We start from the raw sequence: 13,336 nt of genomic DNA, 5'->3' as shown, positions 1-13,336 counted from the left end.
TTTTTGTCTTGTAAAGTAATGAAATTTAATAACAAGATCAAAACTTACCTCTTGCGAGATAAGATCAAATAAGAAACTAATTAAGACAAAAACTGAAAGAAGAAATTAAGTGGCCAAAACAGCGATGAGTAGGTTAGGGGGAATGAAGCCTGGTCCGAGAATCATGTAGTGTATTCTTTGTTCGTTCTTTCAAATTTAAATGGAATGATCCTTTCCTTCATGACCTCGAGCCAGACAACATTCCTCTCAACCCTACATCGCACCACAACACTAGAACTCACGTTAATTCAAGAAGAGAAAAGAGACCTCTACTGTCAGAGAAACTGTGAATATGACGGTGTGATGATACTAAGAAAGAAAGACGAAAAGAAAATTAAGAGACCAAAGTTGAAGATAAATGTGATGAAACAATTCCTGTAAGAAGAAGAGAAAAGACTGATACGTGAGACAAAAAGTGAAACCGAGGTTTTGTCAATATATAGAGAGAGAAGAGGAACAAAAACAAAGACCACAACGTCAAAGATTTTCTTATATCTCTTCACTTACATTAGTTTAGTATTAAATTATTTGAGTTTGAAAAGTCTTTGGTTAAAATTTTTGGTTACTGTGTTAATAATATAATATAGCGTGTAATGTATAGGGTTACCTCAAATAGAAATTTATAGTAAGAAACAAGAGCTGTAAAAAGTTCAACATGTTTCAAGTTCGTACACTCAAACTTTTCCTCATCATCTAGATTTAATTTACTTTGTAAATTTGTCTTTAGTTGTTTCTCATAATAACACAAGTGGTAAAAAGAACTTGATCCCATATATGTAAACCAAAGTATTGTAGGTGGTTTATATAAAAGTTAAATTTTGTTTTTATTTTAATTGACCAAAAGAAAAAGTTTTTCTTCTTGCAATTTCCCCCTTTTTCGATTTTGGTGTTAAATTGCACAAACAAAACTTCAAGGAGAAATTTTAAAGCAGAAGAAAAAAGACTGCAAGGATCGATTTCTAAAAAAAAAAAAAACATTTTGATCACTCTACAGACTTCGAAAACGAGGAAGACGTAGCATTCTTTGTATCCATCAGTTTCTTCTTCTTGTTGCTGATCATCATGTGATTCCATTTTACAGAGTTCAATCCTTTCATGAAAAAATCCAATTTCTTATTGAAAAGAGAAGAAGAACCATTCTAAATTCATCTCCTTTTTTTATCACATTTCCTTTTGATTATAAATCTCAACAAGTGAAAAAATGTTGACTAGAGCACTCGGGCGAGTTCGAATTCCCGGGTCAATGATCCACGGATCGAATACTCCGAGTGGGTTTTTGAAAGATTCGAAATTGGTGGGTTCGATTGGTTTCTCCTGTGGTAGAAGATGGTTATCGAACGAGAGCGGGAAACGATTTGCGGCGATGTGGGGAAGCGGGGATTACGGTAGATTAGGGCTCGGAAACTTGGATTCTCAGTGGACACCTGCCGTTTGCTCTGCTTTGAGTGATCACAGCATCAGAGCTGTTGCTTGCGGTGGAGCTCACACTCTGTTTCTCACCGGTGATTCCTTCATCTCCCCGACTTGCTTTCTATGAATTTTTTTAATCTATTTGGCTGAACTTTGAAATCGTGAGAGGTTGCTATGTGATTTGGTATGTGAGTGTAATCTTAAGAGGGAGAAGAATTGTGTTTGACTATTGAGCTGAGAACACTGACTTGCTGTGATTGAGTCATTTTTGGTATAACAGCATTGAGAGCAGCTATGGTTTTGTTGGATGTAGCTGTAGATAAGTAGTACTAGAGTGAACTTTTTGGATAGCATTTCTTGCCTTTGTTTGATTGGGCGTGTTGTTGTTGAGTTGGGGTTTTGAAGAATTTTAGCAATTTCTGATTGTTAGCTTACATACACACTCCTATACATGTGACAGAAACGAGGAGAGTCTTTGCAACGGGTCTTAATGACTGTGGTCAACTTGGCGTATCAGATGTTCAAAGCCATGCTATGGTATGTTATTAATTGGTAGGTAGGTCAAAAGACTATAGGGGTGCAAGCTTTTTTTTTTTTTCCTGTGCTTCTCTGTTTATCTTCAGTTGTACCTCAAATAATTTGATTATTGTTGCTGTAGGAGCCGCTTGAAGTTTCTGGACTAGAAAAAGATATTCTGCACATCTCGGCTGGCTATTATCATTCCGCTGCTATCACAGGTAAACAAGCACAATATTATTCACTACATTGCCATGTCCTGAACCTGTAACATCAATTCTTGATATAGTATTCGTAGTTGGTCACATATTTTACTCTCTCGTTTTCCATAGTTGATGGTGAACTCTACATGTGGGGAAAGAATTCAAGTGGACAGCTTGGACTGGGAAAAAGTAAACACCTATTACACTCAATGATTTATGCACTGTTATTTATGTCCTAGATTCATTAGTTGTTTGCTCTCTTTACATGTTCGTTTTCGTTCTTCTTTTTTCTTATGAAGAGGCTGCAAGAGTTGTACGCGTACCAACTAAAGTACAAGCTCTGGATGGAATCACCATACAAACTGTGGCTTTGGGTTCAGAGCATTCTGTTGCTGTTACTGGTTTCAATCCTAGATTCTTAGCTGGATACAGAAGTAGCACCTTTTTTTTTTTAAGTACTCGGAGAAAGTTAAAGGTATCTTTTCCTTGAACAGATGGAGGTGAAGTCCTGAGCTGGGGAGGAGGGGGCTCTGGAAGACTTGGCCACGGTCATCAGTCCAGTCTTTTCGGCATCTTAAGAAGTAACAGGTTGGTCTGTTTTACTTAATTCCAATATAGCTTTGTCTCTTTCTCATGCATTTTTATTCGCAATTTTTTTCCCTTTTTGTGCTGTAAAGTATGCCCCTGATTGCAGTGAATTTACTCCAAGGCTTATCAAGGAACTTGAGGGGATCAAGGTACTCTACCGGTGAATAGTTTCTAGTTACCTAGTGGTGGTTTTACTCTTTAGACGTTTATGCTTATGTTTTTCTGTTCTTTCTTTCTGTCGAGCACTAGGTTAAGAACGTTGCTGCTGGTCTGCTGCAGTCAGCATGCACTGATGGTATTGATTTACATTCTTAAAATTATGCATGTTGTGCCATGTACCGATTTTATGAGGTTTATTTGCTCATAATGCAGATAATGGCTCTGCTTTCATGTTCGGAGAGAGATCTATAAATAAGATGGTAAGAAAATGTCTTTTTCTTTGATTCCAATGGTCATATATAGTTATGTAAAGCTATCTGATTGGAAAATACAGGGCTTCGGAGGAGTAAGAAATGCCACAATACCCTCGATTATTAGTGAAGTGCCATATGCAGATGAAGTTGCATGTGGTGGCTACCACACATGTGTTGTTACAAGTAATACTCTCTAATTATATAATGCTTTTTCGATGAACAGGTTGCTTTTGAGTCGTTTGTGTATACAGCACATGCCTGTCCTGCTTAAATTTCTTTTCGTTGTTCTTTATAGAGGCCCAAAACTGGTTTTTAGTTTTTGTGAAATATATGAACATATTGTCCTTGTAAGGTGGTCGATAGCAACTCATCCTTTGTTTATTTCCTTCGTTTTTATAAGGAGGTGGGGAACTTTACACCTGGGGCTCAAACGAAAATGGGTGCCTTGGCACAGAGTAAGTCATAATCCGAAAATTTAGGATTTTTCCTTAGAAGGTCTGAAATCAAGGTTCTTGCACCTATACGGCTATACTCATTTTATTTTGGATTTTTCAGTTCAACATATGTCTCACACTCCCCTGTGAGAGTGGAAGGTCCTTTCTTGGAGTCTACCGTATCTCAGGTATCTTGCGGCTGGAAGCACACTGCAGCTATTTCAGGTAGCATATTTTTATAGAAAACATCCCTTCTTTTCTTAACATTGTGCAAGTTATTCAACACAAATTCTGAAACTCAACCCAAATTCTGAAACTTGTTTGCAGATAACAATGTGTTTACCTGGGGCTGGGGAGGTTCTCACGGCACATTCTCTGTTGACGGACATTCCTCTGGTGGACAACTGGTTTGTTTCATTTTTCGTTATTATTGATCAGTTCCTGACAGATTAACTTCTGTGAATGTGATATAATTTCATTTACTCTCCCAAGAAATTTGGCATCAGAGAGAATAAATAATATGGTATGTAAAATATGTAGGGCCATGGTAGTGATGTAGACTACGCTAGACCAGCAATGGTGGACTTGGGAAAGAATGTAAGAGCAGTGCATATATCTTGTGGCTTCAATCATACTGCAGCAGTTCTAGAACATTTTTGAGGACTCCACGGGCTCGTTGTCAATTCGTATACATATGTTTTGTTTATTTATTCTTTCTTAAACTCTTATACTTGGGTGAGGAGATTGTACATCTGAATCAACTCTATAGAGAGAACCTTGTGGTTCTGACCTTGTAAGCATAAAAGGCAGTATATAATATACACAGGAGAAGAAGAGACGGATAAAAATAAAGTGCAACACTGGTTTTCTATAATTTCTTGTCAAATGAGTCTTTGAACAGCAAAACATTGTATCCTGTAAAAACACGTTCCTTCATACGAAAACTTGAATACAAAATGTGGAGAGAATGAAAACATAAACACTTTTGTCTCCTTTATTCCAAGTCAAAAACTCCAACAAATGAATTTGTTTTCTCCGTACTATCTCTCACACTCACAATGATCACAATGCATCAGCAGAACAGCCTGAAGCATTGATCTTGTTTTTTTTTTTCGTTATTGTCAACAAAAGAAGAAGTATTAAGCACATGAAGGAGATGAATCAATCCCTTAAGCTGCTGATTCCTTGGAGATCTTCTCTGCCTTTGCAACCACCTCGTCGATGCCACCAACCATGTAAAATGATTGTTCAGGAAGATCATCGTACTTACCGTCGAGTAGACCCTGCAACGATTTACAGTTCATATAAGCTCACATGTAATGAACAATCATGGAGCAAGGAAGGAAGTCGTCATTTGAGCTAGAGAATCAATGTATATATATACCTGGAAACTGTTGATGTTTTCCTTAAGGTCGACGTATTTTCCAGGGGCACCAGTGAAGATCTCAGCAACGTGGAAAGGCTGACTCAAGAATCTCTGGATCTTACGGGCACGGGCAACAGTCAGCTTGTCATCTTCACTTAGCTCATCCATTCCCAAAATGGCAATAATATCTTGTAAATTCTTGTAGTTCTGTAGCACCTTCTGCACACCACGAGCTGTGTTGTAGTGCTCCTCACCCAAAATGTGAGGCGAGAGCATACGGGATGTTGAATCCAAAGGATCCACAGCAGGATAGATACCAAGCTCAGAAATCTTCACATGAGAAAAATAATAGTACAAGTATATCAGCTTTATGAGCACATCACAGAAATATACTGAAAAGAAACATCAAAATGAGACAACTTCAAACCTGTCTTGACAGCACAGTTGTGGCGTCCAAGTGAGCAAAAGTTGTGGCAGGAGCAGGATCTGTCAAATCATCAGCAGGGACATAGATAGCTTGGACTGAGGTGATAGACCCTTTCTTGGTGGTTGTGATTCGCTCTTGAAGAGCACCAAGATCAGAAGCCAGAGTTGGCTGGTAACCCACAGCAGACGGGATACGTCCGAGCAAAGCAGACACTTCAGAGTTGGCCTATACAAGAGAGTATGCCAAGGTTGAATATACATTCTTACATGCATATCTGGCACGTAGGTGTTGAGTAATAGACACAGCAAATAATAAGGCTCACCTGAGTGAAACGGAAAATGTTGTCAATGAAAAGCAACACGTCTTGGCCTTCGGCATCACGGAAATACTCGGCAACAGTCAAACCAGTCAGTCCAACACGGGCACGAGCACCCGGGGGCTCATTCATTTGTCCATACACAAGAGCACATTTGCTCTCAGACTATTAAGACAGGAAAACAGAGAGAAGTAAGCAACAAAATCAAAGCCATTTGCACGAAAAATAAACGTGAAGCTTAATCCAAGACGAAAACCTGCTTCTCGCCTAGCTTGATGACACCACTCTCAATCATTTCTCTGTACAAGTCATTGCCCTCACGGGTTCGTTCTCCCACACCAGCAAACACAGAGAAACCACCTGTTCATAAGAAGACGCACCGATTAATAAATAGAAATAGAGACTAATTCGATCAGAACTACTTGTGCTAAACAGACCATGAGCTTTGGCAACATTGTTGATCAGTTCCATAATCAGCACAGTTTTTCCAACACCAGCACCGCCAAAAAGACCAATCTTTCCTCCTCTTTGGTAAGGAGCAAGAAGATCAACAACCTAGAAAGAAAAAGAACGGAGATCAACAACTCAAAAATTAAAAGACAACACATGTGACCTGTGGGAAGAGCGCAGAGCTAGGGTCAAGAATCTACCTTAATACCAGTGGCCAGAATCTCTTGCCCAGTGGCTAGATCAACCAAAGCTGGAGCATCTCTGTGAATAGGTAGGTAATGGTCGGTCTCTGAGTTAAAGTAAGAACAAATTGTCACGACAGGTTTGCAGAAAGTGAAACATTGATCAAGTGTGTGGCTTAAGACTTCTTACTAATTTCGCCTCTCTCGTCAATGGGTTCCCCAAGAACATTCATGATACGTCCAAGAGTAGCCCTTCCAACAGGAACCTTAAAAGTGAAAACAAGCCAAAAGTCATATTTTTGTTATTGCAACTTAGTTAAAGGCAGCATCAACAAAAATCCAAATTCACGAAATCATCATCTGGACATAGTGTTCCTTTGAAATGAATGACTTTGAAGAAAATAAAAATGTAATTTTGAAAAAGTCAATGCTGAGGACAAGGAGAACACGAACAAAGACCGGCGGGACTAGGCAAAATCCAATCAAAGAATTCACAGATCTAGACCTAACAATGCCTGATTTTACAGATCAGTGACTCAAGTAGAAGGATCTATTGAGAGAAACGACTTACAGTGATTGGAGCGCCAGTGTTGAGAACCTTCCTTCCACGGACGAGACCCTCAGTACCATCCATAGCAATAGTCCTAACGACATTTTGACCCAAATGATGAGAGACCTCAAGGACCAGCCTCGTGGGGTGATCTTGAACCTCGAGAGACGTCATGATCGGAGGCAATCCTTCCTGATCTTCGAATCTAACATCGACAATGGCACCAATGACCTGGCAAACACGCCCGATCGCACCTTTACCACCGTAGTCATAGGTCTTCTTTCCCTCCTCCTTAGCAGGAGCAGACGATGGCGCAGCTGAGCTTGCCGGTGAAGCGGTCGCGTACTCAGCGACACGGCCGAGGAGGTAACTACATGGAGCGGCGTGACGAGCGGGTGAAGGAGACGGAAGCCTGGGGTTACGGTTGCCTAATTTGGCAGCAGATCTACCGGAAGATGAACGGAGGAGGGATGATAAAACTCTCCGAGACGCCATGAGTGGAGTTGTGATGTGTGTGTGGAAGAGGAAATGCTAGCTAGGGTAAATACAGCACCTGATTCAACGTTTCGTGGGCTTTAAATAATGGGCTTATTTATTTGGGTTTATACATATTTGCAAAAACAAAAACAAAAACGAAAGGTTAAAGAAGATAATTGACCTTTGGATCCATAGTGAGCTTTTTTTCCTTAGTAGGTCAAAGTTTGCCTAAAACCTATTTTTTTCTTTTGGTGAAACGATCGTTGCTAATCTCAAATTCTCAATTCTCTAAGCGGATTTTTTTTTCCTTCGAATGTGCTTACTGCTTAGTCATGAGGTAGATGTCTCGACCTTGAGCTTCTGTTGTAGTAGATGCAATATTTCAATGTCGTTATACTTTCTAAGAAAATGGGATGCTATATTGCTCGTAATTTTTTGGCATAGATTATATCAAGCTCGTCTTTTAAAGCATACTCGATCAAGAAATCATAATCTGCAAGACTGACTTAACCTTTATTTCAACAAGTCAAGGATGCAATCAAAAATATGAGTACAAGCGAATTGAGGGAGGATATGTTCAGTACATCTCGTAGCTCTCTCAAGGAATTCGAACCAAAAGAAACTATAAATACGGAACTCAATTTCCGTTTGGTGGGAGGGACTCACAGGCATTTGTTTTTTCTTTTTCTTTTTCATTTTCGTTATTGTCAAAAGAAATAGAGAAGTATTAGGCGTATGCTGCTGACTCTTTCAGCTTCTATGCTGCTGACTCTTTCGAGATCTTCTCTGCCTTTGCAACAACCTCATCGATACCTCCAACCATGTAAAACGATTGTTCGGGAAGATCATCGTACTTACCATCCAGCAAACCCTGTAACAAATTATCCCCAATACATGTTTTGGGTCAGTCACTGGACCATATTCCATTTGGTAACAGCAAATCTATCTATGGTAGAGTATATCTCCTCCATCTAGACACAAAGGAATTCTTCTATACTAAAAACCAGCTGTGTAACTCTACTTCAAATCCACACAGAGATGTTAAGGGAGCATTGAAAGCTTTTAGGAACTCAGAACAAATGTGATAACCATAAGATTATATCAAAAAATTGTTGTGTTTCATACCTGGAAACTGTTGATGTTTTCTTTAAGGTCCACGTATTTTCCAGGGGCACCAGTGAAGATCTCAGCAACATGGAAAGGCTGACTCAAGAATCTCTGGATCTTACGGGCACGGGCAACTGNAAACAAGCCAAAAGTCATATTTTTGTTATTGCAACTTAGTTAAAGGCAGCATCAACAAAAATCCAAATTCACGAAATCATCATCTGGACATAGTGTTCCTTTGAAATGAATGACTTTGAAGAAAATAAAAATGTAATTTTGAAAAAGTCAATGCTGAGGACAAGGAGAACACGAACAAAGACCGGCGGGACTAGGCAAAATCCAATCAAAGAATTCACAGATCTAGACCTAACAATGCCTGATTTTACAGATCAGTGACTCAAGTAGAAGGATCTATTGAGAGAAACGACTTACAGTGATTGGAGCGCCAGTGTTGAGAACCTTCCTTCCACGGACGAGACCCTCAGTACCATCCATAGCAATAGTCCTAACGACATTTTGACCCAAATGATGAGAGACCTCAAGGACCAGCCTCGTGGGGTGATCTTGAACCTCGAGAGACGTCATGATCGGAGGCAATCCTTCCTGATCTTCGAATCTAACATCGACAATGGCACCAATGACCTGGCAAACACGCCCGATCGCACCTTTACCACCGTAGTCATAGGTCTTCTTTCCCTCCTCCTTAGCAGGAGCAGACGATGGCGCAGCTGAGCTTGCCGGTGAAGCGGTCGCGTACTCAGCGACACGGCCGAGGAGGTAACTACATGGAGCGGCGTGACGAGCGGGTGAAGGAGACGGAAGCCTGGGGTTACGGTTGCCTAATTTGGCAGCAGATCTACCGGAAGATGAACGGAGGAGGGATGATAAGACTCTCCGAGACGCCATGAGTGGAGTTGTGATGTGTGTGTGGAAGAGGAAATGCTAGCTAGGGTAAATACAGCACCTGATTCAACGTTTCGTGGGCTTTAAATAATGGGCTTATTTATTTGGGTTTATACATATTTGCAAAAACAAAAACAAAAACGAAAGGTTAAAGAAGATAATTGACCTTTGGATCCATAGTGAGCTTTTTTTCCTTAGTAGGTCAAAGTTTGCCTAAAACCTATTTTTTTCTTTTGGTGAAACGATCGTTGCTAATCTCAAATTCTCAATTCTCTAAGCGGATTTTTTTTTCCTTCGAATGTGCTTACTGCTTAGTCATGAGGTAGATGTCTCGACCTTGAGCTTCTGTTGTAGTAGATGCAATATTTCAATGTCGTTATACTTTCTAAGAAAATGGGATGCTATATTGCTCGTAATTTTTTGGCATAGATTATATCAAGCTCGTCTTTTAAAGCATACTCGATCAAGAAATCATAATCTGCAAGACTGACTTAACCTTTATTTCAACAAGTCAAGGATGCAATCAAAAATATGAGTACAAGCGAATTGAGGGAGGATATGTTCAGTACATCTCGTAGCTCTCTCAAGGAATTCGAACCAAAAGAAACTATAAATACGGAACTCAATTTCCGTTTGGTGGGAGGGACTCACAGGCATTTGTTTTTTCTTTTTCTTTTTCATTTTCGTTATTGTCAAAAGAAATAGAGAAGTATTAGGCGTATGCTGCTGACTCTTTCAGCTTCTATGCTGCTGACTCTTTCGAGATCTTCTCTGCCTTTGCAACAACCTCATCGATACCTCCAACCATGTAAAACGATTGTTCGGGAAGATCATCGTACTTACCATCCAGCAAACCCTGTAACAAATTATCCCCAATACATGTTTTGGGTCAGTCACTGGACCATATTCCATTTGGTAACAGCAAATCTATCTATGGTAGAGTATATCTCCTCCATCTAGACACAAAGGAATTCTTCTATACTAAAAACCAGCTGTGTAACTCTACTTCAAATCCACACAGAGATGTTAAGGGAGCATTGAAAGCTTTTAGGAACTCAGAACAAATGTGATAACCATAAGATTATATCAAAAAATTGTTGTGTTTCATACCTGGAAACTGTTGATGTTTTCTTTAAGGTCCACGTATTTTCCAGGGGCACCAGTGAAGATCTCAGCAACATGGAAAGGCTGACTCAAGAATCTCTGGATCTTACGGGCACGGGCAACTGTCAGCTTGTCATCTTCACTTAGCTCATCCATTCCCAAAATGGCAATAATATCTTGTAAATTCTTGTAGTTCTGTAGCACTTTCTGCACACCACGAGCTGTGTTGTAGTGCTCCTCACCCAAAATGTGAGGCGAGAGCATACGGGACGTTGAATCCAAAGGATCCACAGCAGGGTAGATACCAAGCTCAGAAATCTTCACATGGGAGAGAAAAAGTATAAATACGACAGCTATAGGAAGCATTACATGGGATGCAGAACTATACTGAAAAGAAGCGTGAGAAGGAGAAAATTCACACCTGTCTTGATAGCACAGTTGTGGCGTCCAAGTGAGCAAAAGTTGTGGCTGGAGCAGGATCTGTCAAATCATCAGCAGGGACATAGATGGCTTGGACTGAAGTAATTGAACCTTTCTTGGTGGTTGTGATTCGCTCTTGAAGAGCACCAAGATCAGAAGCAAGAGTTGGCTGGTAACCCACAGCAGACGGGATACGTCCGAGCAAAGCAGACACTTCAGAGTTGGCCTACANAGAGAGTATACCGAGTTAAATATACATTCTATTTATACATATAGGACATATAGGTGTTGAGTAATAGACACAGCAAATAACAAGGCTCACCTGAGTGAAACGGAAAATGTTATCAATGAAAAGCAACACATCTTGGCCTTCGGCATCACGGAAATACTCAGCAACAGTCAAACCAGTAAGTCCAACACGGGCACGGGCACCCGGGGGCTCATTCATTTGTCCATACACAAGAGCACATTTACTCTCAGACTGTTAAGACAAGAAAACAGAAAGAATTGACAACACAAACCAGTCAAACACCATTTGCAGGAAAAGGAAAGGTGAAGAGTAATCCAAAATTAGATGAAAACCTGCTTCTCGCCTAGCTTGATGACACCACTCTCAATCATTTCTCTGTACAAGTCATTTCCTTCACGGGTCCTTTCTCCCACACCAGCAAACACGGAGAAACCACCTATTTACCAGTAGGAGAACCAGTTAGTAAGTTAACAACTGGAATACCAACCAGTTAGTAAGTAAACTACTGGAATACCAATGTGCACACTACTTAAACAACTGGAATACCATTGAGAGTACATACCATGAGCTTTAGCGACATTGTTGATCAGTTCCATAATGAGCACTGTTTTCCCAACACCAGCACCGCCAAAAAGTCCAATCTTTCCTCCTCTTTGGTAAGGAGCAAGAAGATCAACAACCTGATAAAAAAAGAAAAAGCAACAAACGTCTGCTCAGAACACAAAAGGCAACAAATGTGACCTGTAGAAACAGCGTGGAGGTAGTAACAGGATCTACCTTAATACCAGTAGCCAGAATCTCTTGACCAGTGGCCAAATCAACCAAAGCTGGAGCGTCTCTGTGAATCGGTAAGTAATGTTCGGTCTCTGTTAGATCATTCAAAAGCCACAAGCAGTTAGAATCAACTGTCATCAGAGGCCCATAGAACGTAAGAAATTGTTGCAGTATGGCTTAAAGTTCTTACTAATTTCGCCTCTCTCGTCAATGGGTTCTCCAAGAACGTTCATGATACGTCCAAGGGTAGCCCTTCCAACAGGAACCTGAATATACAGATAAATCCACCACATCATAAGACATGATTCCTTCAGAAAGACAGAGCTTTGGACAAAGTCAACGATATAACATACAAACCAGAACTTAGCGAAACAAAACGAATTGAGTTGCCATAAACAGATCCTCAGATCTAGACCAAGGTATCGAATGGCAAAAATGTCCCAACTTGAGTCCTGATCCTAGATCTACGAGACTTGTAACAGAAAACTCATAAGACAATGAAACCACTTACAGTGATTGGAGCGCCAGTATTGAGAACCTTCCTTCCACGGACAAGACCCTCAGTACCATCCATAGCAATGGTCCTAACGACATTTTGACCCAAATGATGAGACACCTCAAGAACCAACCTTGTAGGATGATCCTGAACCTCGAGAGAAGTCATGATCGGAGGCAATCCTTCCTGATCTTCGAATCTAACATCAACAATGGCACCAATAACCTGACACACACGCCCGATCGCACCTTTGCCACCGTAATCATAAGTCTTCTTCGCCTCATCCTTAGCTGGACCAGACGACGTCGCAGCCGAATTAGCCGGAGAAGAAGTAGAATACTCAGCGACTCGTCCAAGGAGTGTCCCACATGGAGCAGCTCGATGCGCTGGACCTGGTGATGATGAAAGCCTTGGGTTTCGGCTACCGATTAAGGAGGATTTCGAAGTAGATCTACCGGAAGATGAACGGAGAAGCGATGATAAGATTCGCCGACTCGCCATGACTGTTAAGCGAGAGAGATTAAAGAGAGAAAGAGGCTCCTCTCGCTAGGGTTAACAAAATGAATATGTTCTCTTTCTCTCTTCTCCCTCTCTTTAAAACTTAGCTCTCCTGATTTCACTAACGTAAGACCACTTCTTCTGTAGAACGTGTTTTGTTCTGACTGTGACACGTGTCATTTGTCTGATTCTTTTCCTTACGGGGCCGTTGATTGGTAGGAAATAATCAAATCGTTGATCTTCTTTCTCTTAAATAAAAATACCCAACCATGGTAATAAAATTTGTAAATGTCGGACAACAAACACAATAATACACATATGTAAGCTCTATGAGGTGGATGAAATTATATTGTTAATATCCCAACATTTTAATTACCAAAACTATATGCTTAAGCATGATCTCGAATCAAGCT

At 40.4% G+C, this 13,336-nt stretch overlaps 3 protein-coding genes across 5 annotated transcripts; 1 reads left to right on the top strand and 2 right to left on the bottom strand.

Moving 5' to 3' along the window:
• Positions 1,020-4,489, top strand: LOC104769090 (ultraviolet-B receptor UVR8-like). Of its 2 annotated transcripts, none has more exons than XM_010493219.2 (14): positions 1,020-1,541; positions 1,910-1,986; positions 2,108-2,186; positions 2,298-2,357; positions 2,468-2,569; positions 2,663-2,756; positions 2,863-2,905; positions 3,006-3,051; positions 3,129-3,175; positions 3,250-3,352; positions 3,573-3,624; positions 3,725-3,828; positions 3,931-4,010; positions 4,144-4,489. In XM_010493219.2, the coding sequence occupies exons 1-14, from the start codon at positions 1,241-1,243 to the stop codon at positions 4,261-4,263; spliced, it is 1,308 nt and encodes a 435-aa protein (XP_010491521.1). In that variant the 5' UTR covers positions 1,020-1,240; the 3' UTR covers positions 4,264-4,489. The 2 variants fall into 2 exon arrangements, with proteins under 2 accessions (XP_010491521.1, XP_010491520.1); XM_010493218.2 differs by having other exon boundaries at positions 1,021-1,541; positions 3,570-3,624.
• Positions 4,572-7,416, bottom strand: LOC104769091 (ATP synthase subunit beta-1, mitochondrial-like). The gene is made up of 9 exons (XM_010493220.2): positions 6,916-7,416; positions 6,535-6,610; positions 6,363-6,451; positions 6,150-6,267; positions 5,969-6,072; positions 5,719-5,877; positions 5,397-5,621; positions 4,988-5,299; positions 4,572-4,886 (listed from the first exon to the last, which is right to left on the bottom strand). The coding sequence occupies exons 1-9, from the start codon at positions 7,387-7,389 to the stop codon at positions 4,773-4,775; spliced, it is 1,671 nt and encodes a 556-aa protein (XP_010491522.1). The 5' UTR covers positions 7,390-7,416; the 3' UTR covers positions 4,572-4,772.
• LOC104769092 (ATP synthase subunit beta-3, mitochondrial-like) lies at positions 7,858-13,017 on the bottom strand. Of its 2 annotated transcripts, XM_010493224.2 has the most exons (10): positions 12,441-13,017; positions 12,120-12,195; positions 11,933-12,021; positions 11,718-11,835; positions 11,488-11,591; positions 11,228-11,386; positions 10,907-11,131; positions 10,542-10,803; positions 8,497-8,546; positions 7,858-8,242 (listed from the first exon to the last, which is right to left on the bottom strand). In XM_010493224.2, the coding sequence occupies exons 1-10, from the start codon at positions 12,924-12,926 to the stop codon at positions 8,129-8,131; spliced, it is 1,683 nt and encodes a 560-aa protein (XP_010491526.1). In that variant the 5' UTR covers positions 12,927-13,017; the 3' UTR covers positions 7,858-8,128. The 2 variants fall into 2 exon arrangements, with proteins under 2 accessions (XP_010491526.1, XP_010491523.1); XM_010493221.1 differs by lacking the exons at positions 7,858-8,242; positions 8,497-8,546 and adding an exon at positions 9,853-10,237 and having other exon boundaries at positions 10,492-10,803; positions 12,441-13,015.

The sequence above is a fragment of the Camelina sativa genome, chromosome 20 (genome assembly GCF_000633955.1).
Source record: "Camelina sativa cultivar DH55 chromosome 20, Cs, whole genome shotgun sequence".
In the NCBI taxonomy this organism is placed as follows: Eukaryota; Viridiplantae; Streptophyta; class Magnoliopsida; order Brassicales; family Brassicaceae; genus Camelina; species Camelina sativa.
Note: the sequence above shows the minus strand (reverse complement) of the source record. Positions and strands in the feature narration are given on the sequence as shown.